Here is a 16391-nt window from a genome sequence, read left to right on the forward strand (position 1 = left end):
CATGACAGGAAGACCACCCTGCCAGTATGGGTGCAAGGATTTCTCAAAGAAGTGCGGCCAAACCTACTCTCATCGTGAGACTCCGGCAATGACTAGGGCAGCGGGGAGGGCTCCATTCCTACCCAGTAATCTGGATGTAGGACCTGGGTTCACACCCCAATTGCATCACTAATTCTGTGCCCTCGAAGAATTCCTCTTTCCTCTGAGCCTCAAATCTCCCACTTCTACAATGGATTCTGGAAGATTCCTTGGATCCCATCTAGCGACAGCCCTGAACAATGGAACACTCCAGCAGGAGGGGGAAACAAAACAAAACAAAACAAACCTCTTATTTCTAAACCTGTTCATTTTAACAGCTCAGAAGGACCTGAGCAGCTGCAGAGCAGCCATATCAGTGGGTGCCCTCTCAAACTCTGTGGGGTATATGAAAAGAAGATCAGTCCAGAAGCCAACCTGGGGAATAGGAAAGGGTTCTCACAAGCAGCTACACAGCACCATGAAGGCCAGACAGACGGTCGGTCATCCATCACCTGCTCTCTGTGAGCCTCAGTTTCCCAGTCTACAGAGTGGGACAACACATTCCTCACCAAAGGACTGATGTGAAGCTGACGCTGGGCAGGATGCACTAAGAGCCAGGTACACGCCTGGGCTTGAGGAGCACAGGCATTCCTCTCGGCTAGTGGCGGTACTTGTGAAGCGAAGCCTCTCCTCCCTGGGAAAGCAGAGGTGGAAACCACACCACTTCTCTGTGTTCCCAGAACGAGACCAAATTAAAAACCAAGGTTGAGATAACTGGGAGGGACAGGCTTCTTGGGGGACCTGAGTGTGGTCTTTCTGTGAAGACTCATGCAGGCACACTGCCCTGTGCCAGGGTACTCACTTCAGGGAGAGGGAGTAGTCGTGTTTGCTGGTCTGGCTGTTGCGGACAAGGTAGCTGCATTCCTTGCAGAGTCGCAGCAGGGTCTCAGCATCACTTCTGCTGATGGCTCCGTGATACCATCTGGGGAGAGAACAGGAGTGCAGTCAGGAGAGAGGGCCCCAGGCTCCCAGAGTGACCTCCTGGGGCAGCTGCTGGCTCCAGTCTCCTGTGAGGAGGTTCAACAGCTGCTCAGCTACTGTCTGCTGCATGTCAGATCCTGATGGAAACCCCTGGGTCCTTTCCCATGAAGGCTCACGTTCCGTGCAGTCCAGCACCAGATACTCTGTGCTCATCAAGTTGGCCCTGTGGAGACAGGTGCTGAGGAAGATGAAAGTGAAGCCAGGCCACATGGCTGGGACTATTTTAGGCATGGTGACCAGCCTGTGGGGACAGGGATTTTTATCAGCGCAGACCTAAGGAGGGGGGAAAAAGACGGTCCGAAGAACAGCAGCTAGAAAGTATAGGTGTGGGCTGGGGAGATGGCTCAGTGGTTAAGAGGACTGATTGCTTTTCCAGAGGCCCTGAGTTCAATTCCCAGCAACCACATGGTGACTCACAATCATCCACAATGGGATCTGATGCCCTCTTCTGGTGTGTCTGAAGCGAGCAATGGTGAATACACTAAAAAAAAAAAAAAAAAGAAAGTGTAAGTGTGAAAGGGTCATAGGCTGGAAAGCAGTAGAAAGATGTGGGAGTTATGGGGGAGACAGGAGCAGGCAGCACAGCCCAGGGGCTCCTAAGTATTTCTCGAAATGAAATGGGCTCCTAGAGCATGCTGACAGGAAGCCTAACATGGGTGGGGCACAGGGCAGCTCTCTAATCCGATACAGAGTGGCTGGAACCAGCTCCTGCCAAACGGTCCTGGCACTAGCTGGGCACATGAGAATCATAGCATCCCATTTCTGAGTACTACGTGAGCCAGAGAGGAGGGAGGAGGAGCATGTGGTGCAGAGGGCATTACAGCCCCGCTGGCCAAGGGATGAGATGAAAACCGTGTTTCTGTGACTGGGAAAGCTGGAGACAAAGTCTCAATGGGACAGCAAATGCAGTCAAAAAAACTCCTTTGTGTCTATGCTGGGCCCATGAAAGAACACTGCAGCAGAAGCAACCGTATGTAGGATGCCAGTTGTGTGTCTGTGTATGGGGGTGGGGATGGGACATGGGACACAGGGATAAGACACTATGACTGCCAACTGCCTCTCTTTCTATGGTTGCACAGACAGAACCATGGACTGGAGATGCTTAGACTGCCATAATGAGAACATTTCCAGAGATGCTTAAGGCAGCCATGGGGAGAAACAGGCAAACTAAAACAAGGTTGGTAATAATAGACCTGGTGAGACCAGGCTCAGGAGGGGGGGCCTGAGTGACACACCCCCAGCAAGCTGACAAAAAGCGGTTTATTAAGAACACAATTTCCAGCCAGTAGACAGTGAACGGTCCTCGGGGAAGGTAGGAAAGGGTCTCTACGGAAGTGCTGTCCACTGTCTGCCCTCCCTGAATGCAGGGGCTGGAACAGAGATAGAGAAGGGCCTCCAGAGGCCTCGTTAAAGGTAGTCCCTGGTGGTAAGCAGGATAGGCTGCCAGGTCCTTTCTTGACTACTTCATGTTGAAAGAAAGAAGGGGCCTGGAGTGAAGGATCAGAAAAGAGGGGCAAAGGGCACTGGATCAGGAGCCTGCCTGTAGGGAATCTGCAGAGCACAGGCTACCCTGGGTGGTCCTGTGGGGGGTTGAGCCTACAGTTGCGGGATCTGAGCAGAGGGTCACCCTGGGAACATGTGGAGATGCCAGCCAGGTCAGACTGAAGGGATCAGGGGAGACTCAGTCACTTGCAGCAACTGGATGGGAACTGCTTTCTCCAGTCTTTACTCACTGCACCCTTGATCTCATGGGGCTGACACACAGAGGGAAGGTCGGCAAAGAGTGACAAGAAGCCATTCCTGACAGAACACATGCTCCATAGGAAGACAAGAGCTGTGAGGAACTGTGACAGGCATAGAGAGAGGCACTTCTCTGGCATGAATGGTCAGGGAAGTCCTGGAGAAGGACATTGCCTTTGAACCTGTAAGAACTGGTGAGAACTGGTAAGAACTTACCATACACAGAAGCAATGCTCCTGGTAACAGCACCAGCATTAGCTATGGCTCCCCTTATAAAGACCAACTCTGCACCAACATCAGTCATCCCTCACTTTATAAAGACCCACTCTGCACCAGGTATGTGCACTGGCTGGGCATAAGAGAAGTCTAGGAGGATGTGACAACAGAAAGAATGGGGTCTAGGGTATGAGGCTGGGCCTCAATGTCCCTCTGAGCAGCAAGGGAGCCCTTTTACTGTACACTAACTTGCTAAGCAGCTGATGCACCTAGAGAAACTCTCTCGTCCAAGAACTGATGTGTTAAGAAACCAAGGGAGCTGGGGCTTCATCCTGGAGTAATGGAGTCGCAGGACACAGGCCTGGCTGAGCAGGGAGTCGGCATCATGGTCAGGCCTAGCACAATGCTTGGAGAACAGCAAGGGTGGGCTCAGACTGGAGAGAGAGACTAGGGAAACCCAAATCAAGAGTGTAAAGGCCTGAGCTGATGATCAGCCAACGTATGTAGCACAGAAGCCACACAACAGCTAGAGGAGAGATCTAATTTACACTGAGGGCAGGTTTAATTTAGACTTTAGGAACTAGGATGAAAAATGAGAGGTGACGGAACACTTTGTAGTTCATATGGCCAGCTACTGAGGGTCAGGGTTGCAGCATGGTGTGAATAGACCAGGCATGGCCAGGAGTCGGGAACCTGACCTCCCAAGAGCCTCTGTCAGGGCCAGTGATCAACTGTGTTCTTACGATAAAGACACAGAAGAGGGTACAGCAACTGAAGGAAGCAGCAGTGAACTTACATTTGTTTCTCCAGTGGGATGGTGGGATCCACTCTCTCCCCCAGAATCCCACAGAACTCAGGGCTCCCATGCTTGATGGGCTTGAAGCCTCCTCCCGGGGCACGGAGCTGGCGCCGTCGGTCCCGAGAAGGCGATGGGGAAGACTGTCGCTTCTCGTTGCCATTGAACTGGGCTGAGAACAGAGAGGAGAGGAGGCACTGTCACCTGGGGCCCAGCCACACCTGGGGCCAAGCCACACCTGGGGCACCAATCCCAGCTGGGGCAGCACAAAGTGGTGCAATTTTCTGCTTGGCTCTTGACACCACGCAAGATCGAGAGAGAGAGACTCCCAAAATACTGGATTTTGCTATGGCTTAAGTGTGTCCCCCAAAGTTCCTATGCTGGATGAGTCACTGCTGAGTAGAAGGACCTGAGGGGACGTATTTGTATTGTGGGCACCTTAAGAACGAATGCCAAATTCTCAAACTAGATCAGCTACCATGAGCAAGAGGGAAATCCCCAGAGCCCCCAGTGTTTCTCTTCCATATCTGCCAGATCATTCTTCATCCTCTTGTCTCAGGCCCTTGGAGTTACCTTCTTCCTTGGAAAATCCTACTGAGCTCTGTGTGGAGCACACTGCTCCCTGAGTCTGCTCTTCTTTGTTTAGAGACTGTGCATGGACAGCCACAAGTGAACACACAGCAGAGTGTTGCATAATGGGACAGGTCCTCCCATGTAGACCATAGACTAAGGCTGTAGAGCAGCAATTCTTAACCTGTGACCCCTTTGGGGCAAGTGACTGTTTCACAGCTGTTGCCTAAGACCATCGGAAACACATATTTACATTACTATTCATAACAGTAGCAAAATTACAGTTATGAAGTACCAACAAAATCCTTTTATGGTTGGAGGTCAGCACAGCATGAGGAACTGTACTGAGGGTTGCGGCATTAGGAAGTTTGAGGAACCCAATCTCTAAAAAAAAAAAAAGATGTGTGTGTGTGTGCGCGCGTGCCCATGCCTTGACATGTACCACATGTGTGCAAATGCCTACAGAAGGAGAGTTAGGTGCTGGATCCAAAGCTGAAGTTACAGTTGTGAACCACTCAGTGTGGGTACTAGAACCTAACGGCAGCCCTCTAGAACAGCCAAGTGCTCTTAACCACTGAATACTTCCCCAACCCTGGAGCTCTTGGGCATAGACACCCTGTGGCACCTGGCTGCCTGCTCAGAGTCACTCCCACTTCACTCTACTTCAGAAGCTGCTTCTCCAGGATGCCTTCTCAGAACTCCCTTGGCCACCCAAATCACCAGTCTCCTAGCCTGGCTCCCATGGGCCACTGAAAATAGGCCACAGCTTAGATACCACTTGTCCCATACATACACAGTATCTACAAAGTAACAGGTGGCCACCACATGACTAAATGAAAAACTAATGGGGGAAAAAAATCTGTTTTCCTATCAGATAAAACCTAAGAATGTCCTGGCTGACACTAATTCCTTACTGAATTCATTGATACATCCTCTGGCATGCCTAATACTGCAGCCATATATTTCAGTAAGAGCAGGTGGTGATGAATGACAAGCTTAATTAGGCAAATCACTTCACCTAAAACACAAATATACAAACTCCAAGTGCCGAGATTCAACATCTAAGGGGGGTGAGGGGGGACTCTGAACAAAAGCTCCAAATACAACTGCTTCCATCCCTTCTAATTAAGTTTCTCTTTAATCTGCAATTTAAAATGGCAATTCTTTTAATTTAGTGATTTTCTTGCAAGAGATAAAGACACAATTCCTCAAAAGAATATCTGCATTCAGAGGAAAATATGCTGCCCCCGTGAGTTGTTCGAAGAACAGAACTAATGAGTCCCACCGATAGGTAATTAAAGAGCGAGTTGGGATCCTGAGGGAGGGAGAGAGGGCGACTAACCCTGGTGGTAGCACAATAGTGTCTTCAGGATCAGCAAGTCTGCACCTTAGCTTGGCACTAAATGTCTACCCAAGAGGTGAAGCCAGGGGGCAGGGCTCATCGCTCAAGTGCCCCACTTATTTTATTAGGCTTTCTCCTGGATTGCCTTGGAAGTTTGCGGTTCCCCCTCTCCACCTCCGTATTAGAAACCTGATACTCGGGGCTGGCTGGCGAGATGGCTCAGTGGGTAAGAGCACTCACTGTTCTTCCAAAGGTACTGAGTTCGGATCCCAGCAACCACATGGTGGCTCACAACCATCCGTAATGAGATCTGACGCCCTCTTCTGGTGTGTCTGAAGACAGCTACAGTGAATGATGCCGGAGCGAGTAGGGCCAAGTTCAGTTCCCAGTAGCCACACACATGATGGCTCATGGCCATCTGTACAGCTACAGTGTACTCATATACATAAATAAATAAAATAAATCTTTAAAAAAAAAAAAGAAACCTGATACTCATATATACTGACGTTTGGGCCCTTCTAATAACAGAAGAGGTGTCTAAGGTACTTCATGAGCACTGAACTCCACAATACTCCTGCAATGGTGTACCTGGGAAGTATGAGGAAGCCCAGGGGCAGGGCAAGGTTGAGCTCAGGACTCTGGTACAGCAGGGTCAGGCTCACCCCAATCTGCCTTCCTTTTTCATAAGCTGAGGTCTGGGTGGGCAGAAGCTGTGGTCTCCCTCACCTGGCCAGATGCTCTATCTGAATGACTATATACAGGCCTCCCAGGACTGGCACGAACGCTGCCCACAACTGTAGAAGAGCTGGCCTCTCTATGGTTCTAGACCTTGGTAGGGTGTCTGCTGCTCAGGAACCTCTATCTGTCCACTCGTTCTAGCCTTCCAGTGTCCTATGGAACAGACTCTGGCAAGGTTTTCCTTCTACCCTCTCCAGTCTCATCTGCTCAATTTACTCTATAGTCTACCCTAGAGAGGATGCTTAGAAAATGCCATGGGCTGTTGCAGCTCCCATAAAAGCAATAAGCTCCTTCAGTGTAATTTCCTTCCTGTTCAGAGCAGGCCACAAACAGCAGCCTCTACAGCACAGCCCTTGACTGCTGACCCAGTGGCCTGGGTTCAAAAGGCAAAACCTTCTTTATGGTCCTCAGGAAGTTGGAGGCAGCTTGACCTCTTTCTTCACCTTATGCTCTACTCTCAGAGGCTGGCTGGTCTCTGAATCCATCACCTGCTACCTGCCTTTGGGCCCTTGCCTTGTCTCTGTCTAGATTTTTGGAATGTACCTCCTGGAGTAGCTTTGCCCTAGGCCCCCAGGTAGAATTCCTTCGCCTCCTCCAGCCCTAAAGTGCTTTGTCTGCCACCCCAGCATCTGCCTCTGCTGGAAAGAATGCAGCAATTTCCACAGAACCAGATGGCCTCAGCTAAGTCCCTTTTGGCTGTGCATCTGGCTCCCAGGAATGGCCCACAGACTGAAGCACAGCCAGGGAGGAACTCTGCAGTCCTACGTGAGAGTCAGGGACACTCAGACTTCATCCTACTGCGTTATTACTCATCATGACACTGGAATATTTTTGAACTTCTCTCAAGCCCAGAGGCCCTCATCTGCTAATAACCACCTAGGTAGTGAAAGGCTGGAGAAATGGTTCAGGCGGGAGCTCCGTCTGTGGCAGACCCCTCTGTCTGGATGGGAGGGGTGCCTTTTCACAAGTGGAGGATGTGCCTTTTCATACAGTCACAAAGATAACTTGTATCAGAACGGACTTCAGAATTGAGTTTCAATAGGACAGCCATCTGATTCTGTATTGTTGTCCAGAACAAGATCTGGTGTACAGACCAAAGCCTGTTGAATGAGTAAGTCCCTGCCTAGCTCTGCAGGGCTCTATCTATATCCATTCATTCCTTGAGAAATGATACCCAAGCTGGACTTTCTCTGCCAGCTCTGTGCTGGCCTTCTAGCGGCTACGGTCAGGTCTCCAGGCTTGGTGGCAGGGAGCACCCTTAAGAACCAACCACTTCGCCAGTCCCAATCAGGTTACGTTAGAATCCCCTTGGAAGTGTTTTTATTCATTCCTACAGCTTGTACTTCCCACAAACGGGTGGACTCTACAGAAAATCTGGGGTGCACATTTTCCTCATCTGTGAGATGTTCTTATCTCCATGTTTTTACAAACCAGGCCTGTGTGGCTGCAGAACTTGGCTCAGCTAATGATGCAGGCTGCTGTGCCAGGCGACTGGCTGAGCCTCAGCCTTCGAGCTCTGTGCTGGGCAGCCTTGGGGCCTCCTCAAACCTAGGGTTTCCCAGGTGGGGTTGGCACTGCTCTGGCAATCCTGCTCCTTATTTCTGGCCAGTCTGCAGCCTCTGCTTATTCGTTCTCCAGCACAGCATCGAGCAGCCAGTAGCAGAGGCAGTGAGGTGGGGAGATGGTGTGCAGGGACTGACAGGGGACTCTCAGCTGCCACAGATCCCTTCAGCCCCTCAGTGATAAACCAGGACTGAGGACCAGCCCTCTTGGTAAACAGTACTGGATGCACAGGAGGGGCTGGGACTGTTATGTGGCTTGCTCACTGATGTCTTACTACTCTGAAAGAGACAGAGGGTGAGCCAATGTGTCCAGGTGCCTTTTTCTTGCAGGGCTCTGCATATAATGCCAGATGCCACTGAGAGCCAGGTGGGTGTCAGCATGCTGAGGAGGGGAGACTGGACACTGGTTTTGGAGGTGGGGTGGACCACCTATCCCAAGGCTATGAACATTCGTATCAATGCAATTAGTGCTTGTGTGACTAAAACTTATCCCAAACCAGCACAGACATTATGCCACTGACCCTGAGAACTTGCATCTCACAGATGCCAAGATGGAGAGCCCACAGAGGAAAGGCCCCTCTACTCCCCAGGGCACCCCTTGGCCCTTCTTTCGCAGGACTCTTAGGAAGTAGCCTCACAAAGGTTTGCATTTCCAGGATCATGAAGAGGCCTCTGACCCTGGGGCGCTTCTGCTGCCTCATAGGATGTGTGAAGCCAAGATGTTAATTAAGAGTAGAGGCTGGTGACTCTGAAAGGCTCAGAGGCAGGCCTTGAGCCTCCTTGTTCCAGAACACCAATGATAAGGCTATGCCTGGCCTGGGAAGGTGAATATAGAGTGGCGGGAGGTGCTCACCTCTGTCCTTTCATTTGTGACTGTGCCCCTAGAAAAAACACGGATGGACAGCAGAGCTGAGTGCTGACCCCAGAAGCCCTATGAAGCACCGACGGTTCCACAGCTGAGAGCAGCCATCTTTTCCACCATAACTCACTCCGCAGATGAGAACCATGGAGCTAGAACCAGGGTCTCCTCAGTCTGAGTCGAGTTCAGCACAGATCTCCTCGCAGTGCAGCAGATATCAGAGCCCACAGCAGTAACACCAGGGTAACAGCAGCTACCACCTACCAGGCACTCAGAGCCCCAACTATAGTGCCTACTGTCACCCCTATTCTGCAGGTGAGAAGACACAGACAATCTGTCACTGACAGCAAATGGCAGCTTTGAATGTAGACCGTGGCCCCAGCACTTGATTCCTTCCAGGGCTCAGGGCTGGGTTTACCTGTCACCTGTTACTGGAAATCGCTCAAGGCTGAGGCCCTGTGTGATGTGTAACCTTTTCACCTGTAGACACCCATGAGACTCCTAGAGCCTGGGGAAAGTGATTACCTCTCCATCTGCTTGTCCAAAGAGCAGCCGCCCAGGCGGGGCACCGGAGGAAGCTCCCGCCCACTGTGTGTGTCTATGCACTGCCCACTGTAGACAATGAGAGACGGAGAGACAAGCCAGTGCTGGCCACAAACACAGCTCTCACGGCTCTGGGCCGTGGCTTCCTCCGTAGACAGGAAGGACACACTTTCAGTTTCTGAGAGGGAATTCAGACATAGGCAGGAAGGGAGGAGGTCAGGCCAGTGGCCACATGAAAGTGACCTCCCACTGCAGACCACTCTGGCCTCGTGTGGCCAGGAGACAGATGTCCAGCACACAGGAGGGATGAGAGCACCAAGTACCCGCCACCACACAGCCACTAGCAGAACCTAGCTTGGAGGAGAGCGTGGGGTTTCTGCGTCCAGGCCTGACTCAGTAACTACACAAACTTCCCAACACTCTCTGGGCACCAGGCGTAGAGCTAGGTAAGGACTCATGTGTGCACAGGGCAGGCAGAGCTTTGACCTCAAGCAGCTTACAGTCTCCATCCCCACGGCGATCTCTGACCTGCCAAGCAGAAGGGCAAGGCACAAAGGAACTCCACACAGGAAATGAAGACATTTTTGTACGTAATCGAGCTGGTGCTCTAGGTTTCGTTTTTAAAGATTAATATAGGAACCAATTAATATGTCAGAAAAACCAACCAGAGAAACCTGTCCCCCAATAATATTTAGCCAAAGGAGAGAGAACCCCACAGCTCTAACCCTGCCCCCTGCTTCCTTTGGTAGACCTGCATGTTAAACATTAATTATGGCTGTTACTCATTACACAACAAAAAGCTTCTCATACAAACACAGTTGTTAATTTCCTCACAGGCCCAAGGCATTCTGGGAGGCAATGAAAGAGACAGGAGGCATTCTGGAACTCCAGAGAGCCTGTTGTGAGGCATCACACTGCTGGAGTGTGAGGAGAACCGTGGCTAGGTCTGAGACTCCCCTGGGGGACCCTCTGCAGACTCTGGGTCTCCAAGGAGGCACAAGGAGCAGCAAGTGTGAGCCATGCTCAGAGCACACAGCACCAGAGTACTAACTTCACGATATCTCCACCTGTGGGGGCAATGACCAGACTAATACTAAGGCCAAAGAGCAAGTGGAGCAATCGCTTCTACCTCAGGAATCTCCCGAGCTACCCTGTACCAGGCTCAAATAACACTTTTTCCAGATGAGGCCAATGTGACGGTGGTGAAGGAAGGCACTTTTCATTCAGATGGGCCTAAGTTCACTGCTATGTGACTGCAGGTGAGCTGCTTACTGCCTGAGCTTCAGTACTATTATTTATGTTACCATAGTGAAATAACACCCACATGGCAGGGCTCGAAGGGCTAATTTAAACCAGGTTCGTAATTGCTTCTCAATAAAAGCTAGCTTCCTGTCCATTCCTTCTTCCTCTCTTCCCATACTGGGGCTCCTTTAAGTAAGTCAGCCTACGGAGCTGCTCATATGAGTCTCAACTGTTAGGAAGCAGCACACAGAAGACATCGCTCTCCCTTTCTCAGTCCTTTCAAAGGCCCTCGATAATGCTAGGAAGGCATCAAAACTTCAGAGGGGCTCCCTAGGGGGTACAGCACTAGCACCCCATGAGATTACCATGACAACTGTGCGTCTGGCTGTTCCGTAACAGATCACCCAGGGAATATGACAGGAGGCTCAGCCCAATCCAGGAGGCTGAGAGGGGACTGTCGTGTTAGGGGAGGTTTTCTGGAAGGGCCTCCAATAGTGTCACCTGAGATGAACAGGGACACCCTCCCTGGCTGCCTCAGCCCCTCACCTTCATCCATGTGGATTCCTCCAGAGAACTGTGACTTCTCATACATTCAGTCCAGGACTCAGGTGTCACTTGGTGCTGTAACACTTTCTGCAGTGGCTTATTTGCAGCTCAAGTTCAAAATTCCTATTCAAGGAGGACCAAACAGGTCACTTCTAACGCAGGGAGGGGCAGAGGCCACTCTCACTCCGACTGCTGGCTTGAGCCTCCAGCAGGATGAACAGGAGTGAGGGCTGGGCAATGGAGGGGCAGGGTTCCTACAGTAGAGCTGCTTTCCAGGCCTCCTGTCCCCGTTTCCCACTGCCAGGCATCATCAGGAACAGGCTTTGTAAAAGAGGCCTCCAGGGCTGCTAAGCGCCTCTTCATGTAGTGCTGTTTTTTATATTAAATTAAACTTTATTTAATTTGGCAAGCCCTTCCAGAACTCCAATAATAAACCTCACAGCCACAGCCCTTTAGGGCTCACAGTGTCTTTTCATCCAGAGATCTCTGCATGAAAAGCCATTGTTTTTCACTGGGCTTTCCAAGAAGCCCATGCTACAAAGACTTAAGACAATCACCACTTTTCAGATGGGAAAACTGAGGCTCAGGGAGGTGAGCAACCTGCCTGAGGTCTAAGTTGACGAGCTGGCAATCAACAGATGATGAGACACACTGACCTAAACTTTCAAAGGCAGACCAATGTGCCAAGGAGCTGGTATGGGGTACAGACAAGGGCCCCAAGTAACTGCTGAGTGATAAGCCCATCTGAGTCATGTGTCTGTTCTCCAACTCTGCCTCTGGCAGAGCCCAGGTCACTGTAAAGTACCTTGAAGGGAGACAATCCTGAGACAGTGAGTCACAAATGAAATAACTGTCTCTGAAGAGGCCTAGCAGGCTCCCTTCTTAGGCCTGCCCACCCGGGAGCCGCCGCCAGATTCTACACTATCAGGTGCTTTGATTATTTCTTAGACCCAACTGCAGGCTTCTCTATCTGGGAACTAAAAGGGTACAGATCTCCCACACCCACAGATGGCTTGACTGGCTCTGTCACAAGGTCTTCTGTGGTTCTCTTCCCCTTTGCCTCAGTTTCTCCAGGACATAGAGAGTGAGAACAAATAGCATGCAAGGTCCTCCTTCCCCCCTAGCCCCTTACGCTGGCATGTGAAGCTGGGGCTACAGCAAGTACAGGTCCCCAAACATAATTTATGTGATATTGTGGAGGCTCAGGTACAGTCTCTGCAGTTAGACTTGGCTTTGCTACTGATCAGGCAGGGGTCCCTCTGGCCCCATCCCTAAAAGAAGGAAATGAGCCATGCAGAAGGTGGCCATGAGAATACAATGAGACAATACATACAGAAGGTGCATACTTGATGCTAGCAATGAGACCACGCTTTCCAGATGGGAGGCTCTGCAAGTTCACTGAAGCTTCACAGGGCTGCTGGGCTCATCTGCCAGCAAGGCAGTCAAAATCCTCAGGCAGGTACAATCCCTTCAGAAGCATGACAGCCGCAGGTGTCTGCCACCTGCTAACCTGAGTTCCTCATCCCCGGTCCTTGGCCTTCGTCTTGGGCCACCTTCTGGGCAAAGGACCTGCTCATCTTGCAAGATGCCCCACCGACCTCACAGAAACAAAGGAGCACCAAGGGCTCACTAAACAGCTGGTGGGATCCCATCTAACTCCCCAAGTTCTAATCCTTAATGAGATGTGTGTTGCAGACTCCTGAGGGGCAGAAAGACTCCCATGCCCTGGGAGCTAGGTTCACCTCATTCTCTCAGAATATTTGCTACATAGCTGCAGAGCAACCATGGACTTCTCCTGTGGCTTAAGTTCCCAGTGAGACAGGGCAGAGAGGGAGGGAGGGACACAGACAGACAGACAGACAGACAGACACGCACGCACGCACGCACGCACGCACACGCGTTAGGGAGGAGGGGGAGAAAGTGTGCTGGGAGTTTGGCCGAAAAGGGCCTGTAGGCATCAGCTCAGAGCAGGGTGGCACCCTCCAGGCTAAAAAGCACCTCTGTTCCACAGACTGTGACCAGCAGCCTCCCTGCCTACACCCATTGGCACTGCTGAGGCTCCAGAGGCATGGGCACGTGCCCAGCACTGCCTACAATCCATGCTCCTGCGGTAGAGTGAGTCTCAGCTTCCCAGATTCCTCACTGTAGCTACAGCGGCCTCCAAAGCTAGAAAGCGCACTCTACGGTCAGGTTCCTCCAGGATGTTGACCCCCCTCTGGGTCCTAGTCTCAGTCTTCCTCCCTTCTAAGCCTTTTGGGAATTTGGAAACACAGAAAAAAAGGATCCCCACAAGGTGGAGAACCACAAAAATAAAGCAGTGGAGAGAAGATGGGGCAGCTTTGCTCAGCAAACTTCATCTTACATAGCTCTTGCCTTGCGAGCTCCTGAGAACTGAGAAAAACTGGGGTTGTTACAGTAACAGCAGGCCCTAGCAGTACTGCCAGTCCCTGAACACTCCAGGGCCTCGCTGAAGAATGAGTGCACACAGTTGTACATGCATACCTGTACACGAACTCCCCGGGTGCATGCACACTGATGCAACAGAAGCCACTCAGTAGGGAACCGTGCCCTTCACTCCACACAACCACACTTCGGGGCTAGCAACTGGAACTGTGATGACACTCAGCCATCCAATCAAGATGCTGCAAAGCGTCATCATCCTGAGTGGTGGCCTACTGGCCTCCACCCACTGCTGCCTAGAGAGAGGAAACAGACAGAAGGCTGGCGCTCACAGCATCCTCCTTCATCCCAATGAGAAGGCACCCAAAGCTGCTTGGGACAGGCACAGATCTGCTCTAGAGTAGGACATGGAAAGCCAAGAGACTTGGGAGACAGGCAGAACAAGAGTCTGAGTGACACCAACAACAATAAACAGTGACAAGAACCAGGAGCAGCCGGGGCAGTGGTGGGTCCTGAGACTTACCGCTAACAAGCTCTACCTGAGGTCAACCACATGGACAGTACTATAACTGTCTCCAGGCAGGAGTGGGCAGGTTCCAGACAGGCAGCCTTTTGAAAGATGATGTCCTACTGCTAAAGTGCGTCTCACTTGAAGATCAACATAGATCATGTAGGATCTGGCAGAACATGCTCTAAGTGCACACATGTGTGTGTGTATGCATGCACCAAGACACATGTGTGGAGATCAGAAGACAGCTTGCAAGAAGAATTCTTGCCGGGCAGTAGTGGCATAAGCCTTTAATCCCAGCACTTGGGAGGCAGAGGCAGGTGGATTTCTGAGTTCGAGGCCAGCCTGGTCTACAGAGTGAGTTCCAGGACAGCCAGAGCTACACAGAGAAACCCTGTCTCCAAAAAACCAAAAAGAAAAGAAAAAAAAAGAATTCTCTTCTTTCATCATGTGGGTCCCTGCAATTGAGCTGAGGTTAGCAGGCCTAGTGGCCAGCACCTTTACACACTGGCCCAAGGTTCTAGATTTCTGAGCAGCTCACAGGCAATCTACCATTGCTGGTCTGAGACCAAGCTGAGGAATGAGGTGCCAGACTAGCTCTCTCAGACTCCATGAGCTCAAGCATGAGTAAGCACCACAGGCAGGTGTTGGGGTTTCCCCATCTTCTTCTGCCTCCTCACAGGGACCCTGAGGGCTGTGCAGGACTGAAGGAGACCGCTGAATGAGACTCCGTGAGGCCCAAGGGAACCAGCTTTGAAGGTGGTGAGATTGGACTGGGAACTCTCAATACCAGACTAGAGTTTCTCTTTGGCCTGGCCTCTTTTCCCTCAGGAATCCCCTTAGTATTATCTTTGTGGTGCCATTAAGAAAAAGAGCAGCCCAACTCGACTGGTGTTCGCCTAGCCAGGCTGGACCCACTTGTCTTCTATTTATTACATTGCTGCTCAGCGCTCTTCAGTAACTGCCTCTCAAGCAAAGGCACTGCTCCTACCTGCCAGGGCGGGGATGGTGACCCGGTTCCATTCCCATGGCTGGTCGTACTCATCAGCAGGCCTGTCGTCATCCTGGGGTAGCTTGCTCTCCCGCAGCCGAAGGCTTACAGTGCTCTCTGAGTCTGAGTCCACGCTCTGGCCTTCGGGCTCATACGGGGTGTCATACAACTGGATGCCTTTGTGTTGTGACCGGACACTCTCTTGCCTCTGGAATTCTGCAGGCAAAAAGGAAGGAAGGAGACAAGTTGTGGGTGTGAGGCCCCCACCAGGGAACAGGTCTGAGGCTAGAGATACCAGCCAGGGAGGTAGGGCCAGCAGAGATGACCCCATTCTATTCCTGGCTGCCCTACACTGAGTGCTTTCTCAGTCAACCTAACAGCCACTCAACTTTAACACACTAACCTCACTCTCACTGTCAGCTGCCTTCAAAGACAGGACCAGCTGTGAGCAGGAAGTGGCAAGTGTGTTCTGGTTCTGAACAGCCCTCATACCTGACCCATCTTACTTACGGAGGCCATCTTTAAATTCCATTTGCAGAGAGCCACATTGGGCCAAATGATCCTCCTGTTCCCACCTGGCCCAGAGATTAACTTAAGGAGCCAACATGCAACCATTGTCCTGGGGAGGACCTGCCAGGCTACTTACTCTTCAACTCTGAGGAGCTGACTGATGTCTCCCTGCACTCCTACACCCCAGAGCCTACTCTCCCAAGCAAGTGAAAATGCCAGGAAACTGGAGCTGTGGGAACAGGAGTTGGCTTCTTTTAGGGAGGATGACAGGAGCGACCTGATCAGTCATCTCTGACAGCAGACATTTCAGTTGCTATTTCTAGGAGATGACACACTTACATCACCATGACAGTGACTTGAGGGTAAGGGAAGGCACAGGGGGCCAGGGAAGGGCAGAATAGAAGCAGAGAGCCAGGACTGGAGCTGACAATTCTGGCAAGTACAAGCAGAGGGGGATGGCATCCCTCCCCCACCCTGTGGTTCACCAGTGTGAGCCAAGGCCCCATTATATACAGAATAAGCTTGGTTTGCTTGCCTTTCTTTTTGAGGGTCTCACAATGCAGCCCATGGAGCATCTGTGTGGTCCAGACTAGCCTTAAACTCAAGAACTGTATCAAAGGGTCCCAACTTTTTTGACTCAACCTCCCCAGGGCTAGGATTACAGGCAAGGGTCACCACACTCATGGGGTAACAACACATGTGACAACTGTCCACTCCCTTGTGCAGACATCACCAGACTCTTTACCCATTAAGCACTGGCTCCCCACTT

The 16391-nt window shown here is 51.3% G+C and overlaps 1 protein-coding gene across 1 annotated transcript in view; it reads right to left on the reverse strand.

Moving 5' to 3' along the window:
* The window catches only part of Shb (SH2 domain containing adaptor protein B), a 111929-nt gene that overhangs the window by 20847 nt on the left and 74691 nt on the right, over window positions 1-16391 (reverse strand). Inside the window, exons 3-5 of the mRNA XM_031377292.1 lie at window positions 15113-15328; window positions 3812-3983; window positions 881-1000 (exon numbers count right to left, since the gene is read on the reverse strand). Coding sequence (XP_031233152.1) covers window positions 881-1000; window positions 3812-3983; window positions 15113-15328 — 508 coding nt within the window. The remainder of the gene's footprint in view (window positions 1-880; window positions 1001-3811; window positions 3984-15112; window positions 15329-16391) is intronic.

The sequence above is a fragment of the Mastomys coucha genome, unplaced genomic scaffold, assembly GCF_008632895.1.
Source record: "Mastomys coucha isolate ucsf_1 unplaced genomic scaffold, UCSF_Mcou_1 pScaffold18, whole genome shotgun sequence".
NCBI classification, from domain to species: Eukaryota; Metazoa; Chordata; class Mammalia; order Rodentia; family Muridae; genus Mastomys; species Mastomys coucha.